General features: G+C 47.6%; 5 protein-coding genes across 5 annotated transcripts; 3 read left to right on the top strand and 2 right to left on the bottom strand.

Annotated features, from left to right (window-relative positions):
• Positions 1–4,422: 4,422 nt before the first annotated feature.
• Positions 4,423–5,007, bottom strand: PEX2_058370 (SAM-dependent methyltransferase; the record flags this gene model as incomplete). The annotated part of the gene is made up of 1 exon (XM_016743111.1): positions 4,423–5,007. The coding sequence occupies one exon, from the start codon at positions 5,005–5,007 to the stop codon at positions 4,423–4,425; it is 585 nt and encodes a 194-aa protein (XP_016595833.1).
• Positions 5,008–5,315: 308 nt separating this feature from the next.
• Positions 5,316–5,534, top strand: PEX2_058360 (uncharacterized protein; the record flags this gene model as incomplete). The annotated part of the gene is made up of 1 exon (XM_016743110.1): positions 5,316–5,534. The coding sequence occupies one exon, from the start codon at positions 5,316–5,318 to the stop codon at positions 5,532–5,534; it is 219 nt and encodes a 72-aa protein (XP_016595832.1).
• Positions 5,535–8,282: 2,748 nt separating this feature from the next.
• PEX2_058350 (Major facilitator superfamily domain, general substrate transporter) lies at positions 8,283–9,986 on the top strand (the record flags this gene model as incomplete). Its single annotated transcript, XM_016743109.1, has 1 exon — positions 8,283–9,986. The coding sequence occupies one exon, from the start codon at positions 8,283–8,285 to the stop codon at positions 9,984–9,986; it is 1,704 nt and encodes a 567-aa protein (XP_016595831.1).
• Positions 9,987–10,646: 660 nt separating this feature from the next.
• Positions 10,647–14,291, bottom strand: PEX2_058340 (putative MFS monosaccharide transporter; the record flags this gene model as incomplete). Its single annotated transcript, XM_016743108.1, has 5 exons — positions 10,647–12,673; positions 12,721–13,189; positions 13,277–13,408; positions 13,534–13,929; positions 14,244–14,291. The coding sequence occupies 5 exons, from the start codon at positions 14,289–14,291 to the stop codon at positions 10,647–10,649; spliced, it is 3,072 nt and encodes a 1,023-aa protein (XP_016595830.1).
• A 1,212-nt stretch (positions 14,292–15,503) lies between these two features.
• PEX2_058330 (acid sphingomyelinase family protein) lies at positions 15,504–17,476 on the top strand (the record flags this gene model as incomplete). Its single annotated transcript, XM_016743107.1, has 3 exons — positions 15,504–15,641; positions 15,707–15,792; positions 15,844–17,476. 3 exons carry the CDS (start codon positions 15,504–15,506, stop codon positions 17,474–17,476), a joined length of 1,857 nt encoding a protein of 618 aa, XP_016595829.1.
• Positions 17,477–17,502: the final 26 nt, after the last annotated feature.

Raw genomic sequence — 17,502 nt, 5'->3', positions numbered from 1 at the left:
AGATGTTCCAAGTCCCTCGAGAACTGTTCTTCTTTCGATTCTGACTCTCTGTTTTTTTTTCACATTAGGTGGGCGACATGGCATCCATCAGAGCCATATTTTGGGTTTGGTTTAGTTTTTCACATCTAGCGGTCTTGTTTTTTTGTTTCTTTCCTTGGTTCTTTGTCCAGCGGCTTTTTCTTTTGGTCACCAGCATTAATACGGTGATTCTACACATTGGGATTTGGGTGCTGACTTCTGTGCAAAACACCGCATTTACTCACGGGCAACTTGTGCTACGGATTTCATCATCGAGGGTTTTATTAGATCTGTCCGGGTTTTATTAGATCGGATGGATGGATGGGTCTATTCATATTGCATCTATATACACTCTCAATCCATATAAAATCACGAGTCAATTAACTCTCTCTCTCTCTAGTAGCCCCTAAGGGAACACCGGAAGCCGGCCGAGGCTACGGAATGATCTCGGAGCTAAGATACAAAAACAGACAAATGCCCAAATATTGCGCCTTCATAAAAAAAAAGGACCAAATTAATTCAAAAATTAAACTCACCCCCTAACGCCGATGCCCCAATGCCGATCGCACTTGTCCGCTTTAGTAGAATAGAAAATACGACATACGCGGGTATATTTAGGAAAGTGCACATCATTTCGGTCTACTCCGTACAAAGTAGTACGGTTCACCGAATCTCGGGTCCAGTGGAGGAAAAAAATCCCCATCGGTAATTGTACCAACAAATAAACAGAATCGTCTTTCTAATAGACGATGAACCACTTGCTGGCAACCCCACTAGTTTGCGCTTGTTCCGAAGTGGACTCGCTCAGATCCAATCCGAGGGGCTACCGCTGGTGGCTGCCCCTTGGACACTGTGATGGCTGTGCGTTTTGGGGGGCGACTTTTTTTTGGATCTGAATATCATGGAAGAATTGGGTGAAAATTCCGTGTCCGCTTTATTTTACAGATACTATATGTTGTATCCTAGGTAAATTTTTTTTTTTTTAGGTTTTGGGACAAGAATAGCCCTTATGCGGCCTAATTTTAATGACTTGGTTTACTTAGATGCCGAGGTTGATGGATTAGAGACGATCGTTTCCACTTCTCTCTAAAATGAATAGGGTTGTTTCAGAGAAAAACTAAGGTTTACCCTGAAAAAGGGTTGTATATTGCACCATTTGTACAATGTGGGAAGGATTTACATACATATGCTGTACTCCGTACTCCGTACATCGTACATAATTTGCCTTTATTAGATGAGTCGGTGCAAAGATCTCTTGTGGCGTAGCTGAGACCGGGGACGCTAGTTAGTCCTTCCAGACCCCCATTTAGCCTTCTTATAGCCTTGTCAGGCTTCTTATCGGCTCTTTAGTTGGATTTTAGTTCGACGCTTTCTCCGCTACCCTTGCCACCTGCGGAGTCCCTTAGCCTTCCGCGGCCCCTGACTGGTGGCCATCATAAGAAAATTCTCCGAGATCACCATTTTTCGAGTGTTGCGATCGGAGGCTCTGGCCTTTGCATATGTTCCATTTAGGGTGTCTGAAACGCGGGTTGAACTGAAAAAGCGTTTACCCAGACATATAATGGTCAACACTACGAAGTAGAGATCTCTATATCGCAGTCCTTGGTTTCAAAAATAAGTTGATATTTGTTGTTTGCTTAGTTACCCACGTTCTAGTGGGTGAAGAAGGTTAATTGCAGCTGCTCCCTCAATGCATGCATCACAAGTTCGGTTTTTGGATATCGTCACCCTGGATTTGTGTTGAGATCAGTTTGTGGTTGCTTGGCAGATCGGGTCACAGCCCAGGATACCCATGTAGCGAACATATAATTCTGGGAGTTCGTCTCTTACACAATACAACTCTCTTCCCTCTATGTGACCTTTCGTCTATAAGACTCTACAATTTTGGATCAACAAACATCGCTTATAATCACATAATGCCATTTTCATATTCCTTTACTGGGCTTGCACGTGAGAGTTTTCTTTATTCAGAAGTGTCCCCCATGTGGCTAGCTACGGCAGGGATTAACACGCACCGTCGAGTGATCTGGAAGCATTGTCAACCAACTTGACATGAGACGAAAGTGCTAGAGCGCACACTGATGCGCCTCATTGTTCCTGTAATACGGGCAGATATCCCACGAAAGAGTGTTGATATCATCATATTCCATGCTTTTCCACTTCCTGCTTGGACTCTACTTTCCTGTTTCCTGAACGATCTTGTCTCATACATGATATTGTCTCATAGATGATATTGTTTCATAGACGATGTTGTTTCATAGACGATGTTGTTTCATAGACGATGTTGTTTCATAGACGATGTTCTTTCATAAATGATGTTGTCTCATGGATGATATTGTTTCATGGACGAACTTGTCTCAATGCATGATGTGGTGCTTTATAACTGCACTGGGTACGCAAGATCTGATGGTTATTCCCTAAATTCGAACCATTTGGCTGGCCCTCTTCCCCAGGTTGCGACTATATGCAGGTACGTCCGGTTCACCCTCAATGGGCAATTTGACGGATATTCCAGCCTATGGCTGAGTTGAGTCAGCCGATAGCAGAGGTACTATGAGAATTATTTATCTTGTGGTACGACGATGATACTTTGTTGTTGGGTCTCGGTTTACCCTAATGTTGGCTCAAAAAGTGACAGATGGTATCATCAACTGCTCGACAAATTCAATATGTTTTGCATCGCCCTCCTCGGCCCCGACTTGATATTTGGAATTACCTTCGGCCAGTGGCCAAAAGCAAGAAAAAGTGTCAAGGTATGTGAACTTTCATAGCTCCGAGGGAAAATAAAATGTCTTCTATCAACTCTCTTCGCTCCCATTGATCCTGAAATTAGCAATTTCAAACCGATCCACCGCTAAACAGCAAGACGAAATGGACACAGGTGCATGCTTTCTTCGTCAATGCTGGGGGGATACATTTAAAACCCCGGATTTTCCTCAGGGCTTTCCCATCGACGCCCAACAGCTGCATTATCTGTTGAAGTACAAATCACTTGTCCAAACCCGTTGGTTCTTTGCAGGCATAATCCAAAGAGTCTGCGTACATCTTCCCCTGACAACGTTGGAATTGACAGCGTCTTCATTTGCACTTGTTATGTTTGCTGCATCTGCCGCCTGTTACAAACCTCATATTTCCCGACATCGATACTTTTCTATCAAAGATTCTCAAACAGTACAAAGCGTCCGAGACTTTTCACAGCGGCATGTAATTGGACCTGCTCTTGGAAAATCAGAAAGAACTCACTGATGACAGCTGTTGTCAGACCCACTGCATGTTACCTGGTCAATTGTATCAGACCCCTCTAGAATATTTCAGCCAACAGCGATTTGGTATTAATTTCCACTGGAGCTATTACATACGGCTTGGTCATATGCTTCATGTTCGCATCTTTTCCCGATCAGTCAGTTCTCGACCTTGGGACCGATTCCATTCTGATCTTTGGCTGTGTCTATCTCCAGCTTGGATATTTCCTGCTTTCTTTATAGCTGTCATATTCAGCATTTCATTCATTGCAGGGTGGGATTGTTGTTTTCCCACATTCACAGAGATAATCATGTGGAGGGTATTCTGCATCGATCATGCTGCTTTTTCTATTTCCGGCGCTATACACAATGTGGTTGAGATGCTTAGAAGCAAGAATCTGCCATCACATTCGTCTCATTCTCGCTGAAATGTGCCTCCGATTGAGGGAAGCCATCGAGATTTTTCACAGACTTGGGAAAATTGGTTTCAAATCCCAATTGCTGCAGGATTTCTTGAGAAATGGTGTGCGACATTGCCAAACCAAGATCTAGATGCCAGGATACCCCTTCGAATTTTGATCCCCATCACAATTATCTCTGCTTTCTATACCATCAGTCGACTTTTGCTCTACATTGAGGATTTTATCTCCCTTCGGGAGCAACCATCTGGTGTATAAAATACTACGAGCCTTCTTGCGTAGGCTTTTGAGCCGTGATTTATGGGAATATTTCTTATAACATCTTTGATAGAGTGCAATCTTATGTTTTCTCAACCCCGATTATCTTGAACGGATGTTTTAAAAGTATATCCCCCCCCAAAGTACCCAAGGTGCACCGGAGTATGTGTATCTACAGAACCTTCTTCGTCTCATCAGTGCTTCTTGGCTTTGAAGCTGAAATGGCCACATACCGCCAGTGTAGGCGACCCCGATAAGACTCCACTCCTGCGACAGTGTTGATGAAAAAGCCTCCAGACTAAAAAAGGAAACAATAAGCAAAGGGGTACAAGCAAGCAGATAGAAAAATCGGGTCATTGGCTTGATGTTTCGAAAATAATCCCGGACAACGACATCAGTGAAGCCAGCATCTTCGAGCATTCACTGAAAAACTCCAGGTTGCGATAGGGCATGAGTCGGCATGGCGGCGATCTCGTTGATCTTGTTCATAGAATCAACCGCTGCCTTTTCGGCATTCTCGAGTGGACTGTGATCATATTCGAACAACGCAAGGCGCCCTCCAGGACGTAGGACCCGAAAGAAATTGCGTAGCGCGTCCTGAGGCTTTGTAGCGTGGACAAAGGTTTCCACTGTGTAGACGCCGTCAAACGTCCCGCAAAGCCGTCTAAATGGTGATAATCCATTTTCCGTATCGCAACCTGTCCTTCAGGGAGACCGGAGTGCGCAATATTCCGCCTCGCTTTGACAATGTGATGATCGATGATATCGATGCCTTGAACTTTCAACCCATATTTGGTTGCCAGGTGAATAGCAACATGACAGACGCCACACCTAGCATCAAGAACATAAGCACCTCGTCCAAGATCTAGCAATGCTTCCAGCTTGTCCTCCATAGCGCGGAGCGCGTGGCTTAGGGGGAATGGCAACCAAGTATCACGTGAGTAGTATCCAAAATGGCGTGGTCCACCAAGAATTAATCGGTAACCGATTCTTGACTCGATGGAACAATAGTAGGATTGTAGCATGGGGTTGTTGTCGATCAACGGCTGTTCGTCTCCAGCTGGCTCCATTTTATTTATGGAGACACTGGTGCATGCAGCAGACACGAAAGTAGTGCCTGAAGGGTTTCTGCACATCTTAAATCCTGGGAGCTTCCTTGTGCTACATGATGTTGTTTCTGGAGTAAGCCGGTTTTATAGAAATAAAGATATTGTGAGATAAAACCATCTGTTTCATTAAGCAAGCTGTTGCTGCTTCGGGCAGAGAGAGAGAGAGAGAGAGAGAGAGAGAGAGAGAGAGAGATGGAGTCAGGGAAAGGACGATCAAACAGGGAGTAAGGTCCCATCCACCTAGGGCAGAAACGCTATCTCAGCAAAAGATGACCAATCTCTCGGAAAACGTGAAACCGATGCTGCGCCTTTTCTTCATTGTTGCATACATCTATTTCCTCTTCATGGGGCATTTAACCTCAAGAATTATTTCATCAATGCCGTGGCTGCGCTATCAATACTATAACATCCATCGCTACGTGGCCATTCGGGCTACAAAGCCGACAATCGGAGATGAACATACCGCGGAGCCCAAGAAAGTTCAATGAGAGAGTTGTTTATCGTTGTTTCATTTTCGTTTTCGCCAATATGAAGGCTATGTCTTTTTTTTTGCATTGCGATGGGAATGTGAAAGGCTCTAAAGTATTGAACTTGTTTCTGTCATTCAACCATGTATGAATCCATGGAGGGCTGTATTAATTTGCGGTAACACCGCAAAGTGCTCGAAATATATTAGTTGAAACGCAAATTGCGCCCTTCATATCAGGCAAACGACGTGTTGTCACACACGAGGGCTAAAAGTCTATCCAATCAACAGTGCTGCACCACAATGATGTTATAGCAACAACGGCGATGACGAGGACTCCGGTTTCAGCATTTCTTTCAATCTTCCACGGCACGTCGAGCAGGTCCGCGAGCTAGTCCTGGAAAGCTCGAACATCCAGTGTGGACTGTCCGAGTTCTTAGCCACGTGCACTCACATCAGTACTTTGAGTATTACCACTATAATCAGGTTAATCTGGGGAACATTACCGAAAATACCGGGGTCAACCTCTCTGCACTACGCTATTACTGTAGAAGGAGAGTCTGTGAGTACGATAAATGATGTCAGTGTTACGAATCGGGTTATTGGGCCGATAGATAGGGGAATGGTATTCGGGAATCGGAGGCCTAGATTTGGGAGTTTAATTGAGTATTCTATGTTTGAGGGGTAGCCAAGGCGCTTGTGGGTGTCAGAGAGCGGCAGTTCTCTGGTTTGCGGATCAGTGTACTCCAGACTTTTTAGATGGAGTGGTTCCCGGTGAACAAATGCGTTGGGAGAAGAGGAATTGCGGGGGTTTGAGGCGTGGGGAAACAGTCTCTGCGGATGTTAGGAGCATATGCGGGGAACATGGCATTGAGTTTAGCTTTGCCCATTATTGCCAGTTACCAGGTTGTAGTACGGAGTAGTCTATGGGGAAGTGGTTGAAGATACTGACGAATTTAGCGTCTCTATTGTAGATCGGTAGGTTGGGAGTTCCACTTGACCACAAAGCCTATATGTGCAGTAATGGCAGATCGCTTTAGCAATATCAGTGTCGTTATGGAGTAGTTAAGCTAGGCTACCAGGTCTAAATGCTAGAAGATATCAGGCCCCCATGCAGCTTCTAGTATAGGAGGCTGGTAAAGCGCTGTCGGTAGGAAATGGGCGTGAGATCTGACATTATTCCTTCCATTCTGGGCTCCCGACAATGATTCGGCAACTTTACTCATCTTGGCACGGGCCGATTACCAGGTAAGAACAAGGATACCGAAATGGATTTCGGTGAGCTCCCCATGGGGGTGTGAGTTCAGGTCTGCCGATCCATTGCAGGTACATGGGGAATTACGGCTTCGGTTTTGGACCGAAGGTTCGGGTGGCGATGTCTCATGACATCAACACTCGGAGCCGGGGAAGCCAGGGAAGTCTTCTGCCAAACTATAATTTCATCCGAACTCGCAATCAAAACTATCCCGACATCCTGGGAATTGCCTCACTATGGGCGACTCTGACTAGAGGGGTTTTTACTTTTTGGCGCCTCCGGATCCAGGGCGGGCGTGGACGAAACTTGCCGTGTAGGGATGTATCGGGTGGCATTGCATTCTCTGTGACCAATCTCGGACGAGGTCCGAGCCGCACCAAGTGTCAGGCCAGGCACGTCGCTACGCCTAGTATGGGGCTCGGGAGATTTTCGGCAAGACTCTGTACTCCGTATGGGCGTCTGGGTATATTCCCAATTCTTCCTGAAAGTCAAAATATCCGACAAGTCTGGTACGCCCGACAATACCGTCAGCTGAGACGTGGTGGAATATCATCAAGCAGTGTAGTTGCATACGAAAAGAGAATATACTGGTAGTCCATCACTATAGTGGTTTGAATCGATATTAACTCGGATTTTGTCTCGGTATCTCTCCGTCGGCTTCGATGTCCCCGGGTTCTTGTTCCCCTGCCGGGTTGTCCTCGGAGAAAAATACTCGGCGCCCTTAGCCAACCCCCGGTCTAACGGAGCCATCCGGCTCGGCAGATGGGGTAAATTGTATGAGCCCAGAAACTTCTGTGCCGGATCCTTCCATATTTGTCACTTGACCAACGTCTTTTGGGGAAAAAGTGGGGGGATAGAGTGGGGGAGCGGGGAAAAAGTTTCCCGAATTCGTAAACTAGAGGCGTCGCTCATCAAATACTCGATCGAGCTAGGCATGCTTGGCCGTAAGTTCCCGGTCATTCCAACAAAAGGCTTAAGGTCTGTAATGTTACAAACTGTAATTTGGGATTTGTTGCAATGCGAGGTCATTGAAGGGGGAATACTGACGAAAAGCAGATTGGGAAGGACAGGTCTACATTTTCTGACCCCTACTTGACTTTAGCCGTTGAAGAAACCCTAACTTCTGAGCCTTCCACTCTCACTATGATTGAAGGTGGTGTCATCCCGATACACAGCATTCCCTGTATATATTACTAGACTGAAACCTACATAACGCCACAATAACAGACACTTGGAACACAGCGACGACGCTTTTCAGAAAAAAAGAAGGAAAAAAGAAGAAGAAAAAAGGAAAAAACTTAATTGGCGGGTCCTCTGGGGGTGATGTGGGGTCTGTGGGGGTCTGGGGCATGGAGGTCGGGGAATTGGGGGAGAACGATATCCCGCTGACAATTTTTTTTTTCTAAACATCCCTTATATAGAGGGCATTAGGGTCCTCTCCTTTTGACCCTTGTTTTTCTTTTCCATTCTAAACCCAAACAAGCTTTCTTACGTGAATGCTTCGACCCACACAAAATGACCGACTATGTTGAAAAGCCCGACGCCATGGGCAAGGAGTTCATCGACGATGAACTCACTCCCGAGGAGCGTCAACAAGAGATCGAGGCTCGCGACATGCAGAGCCAGCAGTATCTCAGCAACGAATCAGCGTATGACCGGATAGCGTACACGCAGATACCAATACACATGAAGAGCCCACGTATGCTAGTTATGACGTTGGGTGTGTTCGCCGCGTTCAGTGGTATGCTGAGTGGATTAGACCAGTCTGTGATCTCAGGCGCGCTGCCTGGTATTCGCAAGCACTTCATCGCGTCTGGCGAGTGGACGGGCTTGGACGACCCAAAACTGGCGACTGACGTTTCGCTGATTTCCTCACTGATGCCACTCGGCGCAATGGCCGGCGCGCTCATGATGACCCCGCTGAATTACTATTTTGGACGCCGCAACTCGATCATCATCTCGTGTTTGTGGTACACACTGGGAGGAGGACTTTGCGCGGGATCCCGCAATGTGTCAATGCTGTTTGCCGGCCGATTCATTCTGGGCATCGGTATCGGAATCGAAGGTGGCTGTGTCGGTATCTATATCTCGGAATGTGTACCGCCAGCGGTGCGCGGTAACCTGGTGTCCGTATACCAGCTGATGATCGCATTCGGAGAGATCATCGGTTATGCGGCGGGCGGTGTATTCTTTGAAGTCAAGTCAGGCAGCTGGCGCTGGATGCTGGGCTCGTCCCTCTTGTTTTCAACCATCCTGCTGGTCGGCATGTGCTTCCTGCCGGAATCCCCCCGCTGGCTGGTATCCAAGGGCAAGTACGGACGCGCGTGGCAGGTGTGGAAGTCGCTGCGTGATATGTCGGACCCGAAAAGTCTGGACGAGTACGTCTTGATGGAAGTCACAGTCAAACATGATGTCGAGCGGTCCGCGGACGAGCTGTGGTATCAGAGGTACATGGAAGTGTGCCGACAGCCGCGTAACCGACGTGCGCTTGTCTACGCCACTCTGATGATCTTCTTCGGACAGATGACGGGCATCAATGCGATCATGTACAACATGTCGAACTTGATGGCCAAGATGAATTTCAATGACCGCGAGTCAGTCCTGATGTCCATGGTGGGCGGCGGTGCGCTGTTCTTCGGAACCATTCCTGCCGTGTTCACCATGGACAGGTTCGGCCGACGCGTGTGGGCACAAAACATCCTGATGTTCATCGTGGGCCTGGTGCTGGTCGGCGTCGGCTATCTGTATACCAACAGTGGTATCGATTACTTCAATGCGCACAGGGCGACTGCCTTGGGATTGTTCTTCTCCGGCCTGGTGCTGTACATGGCGTTCTTCGGAGCGTATTCGTGCCTGACCTGGGTTGTCCCAGCTGAGAGCTTTGATTTCAACACCCGCAGCCAGGGAATGGCAATTTGCTCTGCGTTCCTCTACTTGTGGTCATTCATCGTGACATACAACTTCGAGGGGATGCAGAAGGCCATGACCTACACCGGCCTGACGATCGGTTTCTTCGGTGGGTTGGCCGCGCTAGGCTTCTTTTACCAACTGTTCTTCATGCCTGAGACGAAAGACAAGACGCTGGAGGAGATCGACGAGCTGTTTTTGATGCCAACAAGCAAGCTGGTTGCACTGAACACGAGCAACATGATCAAAACTTGGCGGCGGGTGCTGGGCGGGAAGCGCGAGCCGGAGCAGATCAACACCCCTAATGCCTAAGCCTTGTTCTTTTTACCGAACCAACGTTCATACCAATAAAGAGCGATGAAGCCACTCAAGTCGAATGTAATGAAAGCAGGTCAATTCACCACCTACTTTGTATTGAATCATGGTTTATTTTTAAAGTTAGCTTACTTCATCGAACATTATGAGAAATACGTATGTTTATATGCATCACCTGAGAATGAAAATTTCCTCCTATCTTGAGTAGCCTTTTTAGTAGGGTGCCGGTACGGGTCGAGCCAACTTCAAAGTATGATTGGCGAAACCCCGGCGAACAGGGAAGGCATATATATGAGGACATTCTCATGGCCGAAAATAAACCAGATCGAAGTTACACATTAGAAGAATTGATTCCGGTGATAAGTCAAGTTTGATCACGAGATTAGTTGAATGTCATTAGGCGGCGAAACCAATATTGAGCGAAGAGAGAATCCGAAGAGCTTTTGGTCAAAACACCATCGCTGAAATGCTGCAAAAGAAAAAAAAAAAAAAAGGATTGGCATCTAGAATATGCACAGAGAAAATACGTGACTAAATATTGTCACACGAATCCCAAAAAGAGAAAGCAAAAGGGTATCTAAGAGGTTCACAAATGTGGTGAGGTGTAGAGGAAAAAGGAAAGATGCAAGGGAAGCAGTCAAGCTCGCCGAGCAACGATCATGAATCATCGATTCTAGCGGTGAACCGTTGCTTCGAGCCAGAATGGTGAGAGGAAGTCGAATTGACACGCGAGCTAGAGCCAGAGCTAGATTTAGCCCTTGGAAGATTATGAGCAAGGGAATTTTGGTGAATCTCCTCTGGGAGTAGAAGATCCGGTAAGTGGTCTGGATTCGATGCCAGACTGCGCGGACGTGAAAGCACACCACCGAGAGCAGGATTATCCTTTTCGCGGTGCATGGTTTCGACCGGGTTCCGAGTTCGGCGGCGATGCCGGCGGAGATACTCGTTTGGAACAGGGTCAACTTGCTTTTTCACGGCGGGTACGAGGTTGAGGTAGATCGGGAAGATGGCACCGGCACAGAAGACCGCGACTAGAACGCAGAAGGAATATGACGCGCCGTGTGCGAGGTATGCCGCGTACTCGGCAAACGGGAAAAAGGTACCGCCGCTGACGGCCATTGTCAGCAAGACAGCGGCTGTTTTCGTATGTTGAGCTGTGCCGCGAAGGGAAATGGCGAAGATAATGCTGAATGCGCCGCTCTCGAAGAGATAGAGTAGCATTACCATGACTATTGCTGCTGTACCGCTTGTTTTCATGCAAAGAATAGAGCAGACGATCATACCGATGTAGCTGACCATCAGAATCCAGCGTGGTTTGAGGAACCACTGCGAAAACGCGGCCAGGAAGCGACCCACAGCGAAAACGCTGTGTCCGATAGTCAAGAAATCGAATGGCCCGAGTGATGAATCTGGACGAGCGGCTATAACAAAACGTTGAAGAGCTGTTGAGAGTACTTCTTGTCCAGCCACGTAGAAGAACTGAGACCAAATTCCCAGGCCGAGAGTCAGCCAAACGACCGGAATGCCAATCACTTTGGTCATATTGTCTTCTCGGCGTCGATTTGCTAGTTCTTCCAAATCTTCATCCGAAGCTTCGGGGATTGGTAGATAATAGAACGCCACTGCCAATAGCACATCGAATAAAGCGATCCCAAGATATGCCCATTGTACGTCAACCAAAGATGCGACATCCCGAACATCCTTGAAGAGAACCCGTTTCGCCAGGAGCGGCGACAAGACGCTTCCCACAGCTTGAACACCCTGTGAAATATTGAGTCTGATTTCGGAATTCTCAAGTGGTCCACATAGTGCAATGAACGGATTTGCCGCAGTTTCCAAAACTGCTAGACCAAACCCGACGATGAAATTTGACAAAATAAACGCAGGTGTCGACGTTAAAACAGCAGAAGGCCAAAATATGAGGGTTCCACAGGCATAGATGCAAAGACCAGTTATGAACGTGGACTTGAAGCCCCATATTTTCAAGACGGGTTGGCCAACCAGCAGAGGGCCAAATACGTATCCGCCGAAGTAGGCGCCATGAAGACCCAAGGAATGCCACGGACCTAAATTGACGATGCTCTTGAACTGGGAATTCAGAATATCAAGCAAGCCGTATGCGAAACCCCAAAGGAAAAATAGTAGCGTGGTCAATGCAATTGGCGCAATCGACTCTCTGTTGTTTAGCTTCAGCATACTTTCCGGGTTCTTCATGTTGACAAAATCGAAAAACGTGATATCCGGTGCATAAGATGCGCTCGTATGGGTTCCTCCCTCTGTATCAAGGGGTGCTGTTTCTGGGTGACCTAGGAAATCCAATATACCTATGGGCTCCGAGTCCCGGGAGCTAGGTCGACCAGCAGAAATTCCATCAATTTGGTTCTGTAGATCCTTGCTTCCTTCGTTGCTCGGTGGCAATGGCAGTAGCGACGGAGATTCTGGCGAACCAGGGGCTGCAGCCGGAGGCGGCACTGCGACCTGACTCTCCCCCACTGCGCCCGCAGAGAGTCCATGAGGCGAAGAAGTTGATGTCTCATCATTTGTATCTCTAATCAATTTCGGAACAAGACGAGTGACGAGAGGTTTGAGACTCGGAACACAACCGCAAATGATCGACACGTTGACTTCGACGACAGACCACATGAAAGATAGCGACGCGTACCCTGCGAAATCCGCGCTGTCAGCTCAATTCACAAGTTAGTTTCAAATATGGGAGATGAGTGAGTCGTACAACTGAAATCTACCCCTCCGATGTTTTGAATATGAATTGACTTGACTTCCAGCGAACGAGAGATGGCAGCCTGTTGAAGAAAGGCAATTCGGATCACATCGACCACGGCGACAAAGAAACCAAAGGAGAAAGTGATCACCAAAATGATCTTTTGCTTGAAAGGTAGGCGCATTTTTGTCAAAAGCGGCATCGGAAGCAACAGAATAGCGAGATCCGTAATAATATTCACCGGGGACGAGGAGAGGTACAGGGTGACAATATCGGTGCAATTCGCATAGGCTGGGACGTCGGAAAGGAATACCGCGCCGATGGGTCGACATTGGAAAACATTGACCAATGTTAATGCCAAGCCCGCTGCGTTTACTATAAACAGAGTGACATAATTTGCACACTGGAAAACCTTCTGATTGCGCGTCAAGGTTAGGAAGAAGACAAGGATCGAGGTCTTGACGGCCATTAACGCCGGGTTCTAAATGGTTGTCAGCATGCCATTTTTTTTTATTATTGTCTTGCGGAGTAACAAAGGGAGGTAAAAGAAAAGGCAGCTGTAACTCACATAAAGGACCGTGAATGCATAATTAGCCTTATTAAAAGCAAGTTGATCTTCAGGCTTGATGTCACTTGAATGGAGGCCAAGACCATTCCGGACAGCAAAGAATAGGGAGAAGGAAAAGCCAAAATCGATTATCTGCAGACTGGTTAGCCTCCAAGCTCTAGCACGAGGTTCCAATGATGTGCCCGGTTCGCCAATAGATCGAGTCCGTTCTCGCTACATCCCCGGGTACATGCAGGGATCAAGTCGGGGGATCCTACCCATGCAACCAACATCAACCAGTCGTGTAACGCAATCTTCCTGACCATAAATATTCGAGAAATGAACCGAAGGGCGACAAAAATAGTGGCGATCGAGAAAAAGGTGATCGAAACACCCAGCGTAGCTTGTTGACGACCCTCCATGACAAAATTGACGGTGGACTGCCCCAGCGGACAGTCCGGACAGTCCAATTCTAACAACCCCGAATTTAGCGCAGAGTATTGCAGACGATTGAAGTCTTCGGTTTTTAATGTAAAATTGCGATCGTAGGCGGGCTGAAATGGCGCGTATGCGGAGGCGTCATCGTCTCGTTCCCAACGGAGCCCAAATCCAGGGTATGGAGGACCGGGGAGAGAGGAGATTTGAAGGAATAGAGATTCAATATCTGGTTGGAGCTGTTGAGATAGACGGGAAAAGGGGGAAGAAAAGAAGAAGTTGAAGATGTCAAAAGGAATGTGGGGGAAAGAGAAAATTAGGACCCGTTCAAGGTTTTACCCCGGTTTTGGGCGGCCAATCACCTTGAACTTTCCTTTTCTTGCAATTTGGCCCAATTATGACCTCTCTTCTGAGGCTACGGGTCTAAAGCTATGATACTACGGAGTACACAAATACAAAAATTCATTGCTACACAAATACCATTTCTAAGGGATTATCCCATAATGAAGGTCTCCACATATGCCTCACCCAATGAAATTCTGGCACAACATACGAACGCGAGACCCACAGCGCATGACGAGGACCAGTTGGAGCTTCCCATGAGATGTAACACTATGCGGATTACGCGCTATTGTGATTCCTCGTTCGCAGGATACTTGTACGAGTACTCTGTCAGGGGCTGTGCTGATTTGCGCCTATATAGGCAATTCATCAATCATGGTTCCTATACATGAGCCCTTCCGTCTTCCCCGAACCCAAGAGTTTCACGCATTTGATACACCTGGCAGTCATTGTATTGAATTGAATCGGTGCTGCGAGGCTGCGCTGAGGGACTTAATTGATGAACTCGTGCGTGAGACCGGCGGTTCTGTGATATTTGCGATCGACAGTGAGCTATTCCCGGTTTTTAGTGTGATGCATCAGGCCAAAAACTGCAGCTCGCCTACTCCTTACACTCAAGCAGCAGATATAAGCATGGATATTGATCTTCTGCCTCAGATCAATATCCTACAATTCTTCGTTCGGGATAACCCGCACGACAGAGCCAATACGCTGCAGGCACTGAGCTTGGCATGTACAACGATTGGTAGGATGGACCGACGCTTCCCACAATGATCTTCATATTACCGGATGAGCATGGGCTTAATGGTGCTATGCATACTGATCATTCATATATATTCTGTTACTACTTCGTACGTTGTACGGTTCATTTTGAACCCTGCGACGACTCCTATTTCAAGGCCGCAAGTTCCCGAGTATATGCGAACATGCCAAGAGGACCTTAACAGCCTATGATCATCAGCCCCTGAGACCAGCGGCCTCGCAGCGTTACAAGGAACTACCTGCTAGCTTCTTGGCTCCATTTCTTATTCCAGTATGTAGTCGCGAGAACCCCTCTTGACCGATCGGCTACTGTTAATTCCCGCTTCTATGCGTTTTATTGTAGAATTCTCCCCGCTCAACTACGCTTTGCGCCTAATGAACAAATGTACCAACTACAACGTACATAGCCATCTCGAGAGGAATACTGAATGCTACTCTATTGCTTATCACATGGTAAAAAGCCACCCCAAGGTTATGTCGGAACCGAACAAGATGTAGGCCCTTAGTTCAATCCGTCTAAGCGAGCTGTATGATCACCTTCCATTTGGAAAAGTACGAAAGGGTCTGCCCAGCTGCTCTTGGCCCGTGATATTTAAGATATCAACCACCCAGAAGTTTGCATCAACGCTGGGAAGGTACAGAGTGCCCTGGCTGCTTTCAAGGTTATCATTGTCAAATCAGTCTATTCGTCTAGTCAATCCTCGTCAAGATGAGACTCAACACTTTGTTGCTAGCATTGGGGATTTCGGCGTCTCTCCGGGGGGTACAAGCCGAGACTCAAGTTGAGGAGTCCATCGCTTCTATCTGGGACGACTTCAAGAATGCAGTGGACTGCGGTGCCTGCCAGGTATGATTATGCCTGGCATTTCCATTGCATATAAGATCCTGAGCTTACTCTATGCAATTCTACAGGTTCTCCTCGGTAGCATCAAAGTTACCGCAGGGCTTGGTGAAAAATTCATGATCGATGTATTCACTGGGTTGTGCAAAATCAGCGGGTACGTTTGTGATTCTCATGGACTTACTTCCGCAATTCCATTAATCATAAGTGTACAGGTCGAGGACCCAGATGTCTGCACTGGGATTATCAAGAAAGAAGGACCTGCACTGCATGATACTTTCAGAGCTTTACATCTTAATTCCGACGTCTCCAAGACACTGTGCGCTAGTTTGGTCGGGCTCTGCAAGCACCCTGATGTCCATCCCTACAGTCTAACGTTCCCCTCACCCAAGCCAAAGACTGCGAGGCCGCCACCTAGCGGCAAGACACCGCTCAAGGTTGTCCATTTCAGCGATACACATGTGGACCTCCTCTACGAGCCTGGGTCCAGCTACGAATGCTCCAAGCCAATCTGTTGCAGATTTTGGTCGGATAAATATGCACCAGAGAACACGGAACACCCATGTGGACCATTTGGAAACACAAAGTGTGACCCACCACAAATACTTCAGGAGAGCTTGCATGCTGCTATCGCAGACATTAATCCGGAGTTCTCTATTTACACCGGCGATGTGGTGGCTCACGATATCTGGTTGGTTGACGAGGCCGAAGCCCTGAACGGGCTCAATGCCACGTACAGTGCAATGGAAAAAGATATCGGCACTGTGTACGCTGCCATAGGAAATCATGACACCGCACCACTCAACCTCTTTCCTCCTGATGCTTCGAGTGAAGCTAATCCCCAATGGACGTACGAGGCTCTTGCCGAAGATTGGTACGGACTCACGGGCGTTCCTTCCGTGAAATCTGCAGACCAATTTGCGTCATACTCGGCCATTCATCCCGACAGCAACCTGCGCATAATATCTTACAACAGCATCTTCTACTACATATACAACTTCTATATGTATCAGGAACCAATGGGGAAGGACCCACGGAGACAATTTGAATGGCTAATCAATGAACTTCAGGCCGCCGAGGACGCAGGCCAACGCGCATGGCTGATCTCTCACATCCCATCCGGTGTACCTGATCATTTCCGCGACCATTCAGAGTACTTCGACCAGATTGTACAGCGCTACGAAGCCACCATTGCAGGGTTGTTCTATGGTCATACGCACCGGGATGGATTTCAGGTCGCATACTCCGACTACAACAACCGAGACTGGGACACAGCCACTGCAATTGGTTATATCGCACCAGCGGTGACGCCCACGGAAGGCTCACCCTCTTTCCGCGTCTACGACATCGATCCGGTCACCTTCGGTATCCTGGATTACACTCAGTACATTGCCAACATCAGCGACCCATCCTTCCAAACAAAGCCACAATGGGTACCCTATTACTCCGTCAAAGCAGACTACGGATCCAAGATCTCTCCTCCGCTCACTGATCCAAAAGCCGAGATTACTCCAGCTTTCTGGCACAACGTCACTGTCGCCATGGAACACAATACGACCATTTTCCAAGATTATTGGGCGAGACGTGTCCGCGGATTCGAAGTCGAGAGCTGCAATGACGACTGCATGAAAAATGAGATATGCCTTCTTCGTGCGGCTAATGCACAGTATAACTGTAATAAGCCGAAGGCTTTCGACTTTTCTAAGCGAGATGGACAAGAAGGTGATATCTTGCTGGGAAAGAAGCCTCATATTGACTGCGACCATGCTGGAATGGCAACCTTGATCTCAAAGATGGCGTATCGGGCGAGACTTGAGCGGAGAAAGGAGCTTGCGGCTTGAGAGCTCATGGCTGATCATTTGGTAGT

This window comes from Penicillium expansum, assembly GCF_000769745.1.
Source record: "Penicillium expansum strain MD-8 chromosome Unknown contig190, whole genome shotgun sequence".
Taxonomy (NCBI): Eukaryota; Fungi; Ascomycota; class Eurotiomycetes; order Eurotiales; family Aspergillaceae; genus Penicillium; species Penicillium expansum.
Note: the sequence above shows the minus strand (reverse complement) of the source record. Positions and strands in the feature narration are given on the sequence as shown.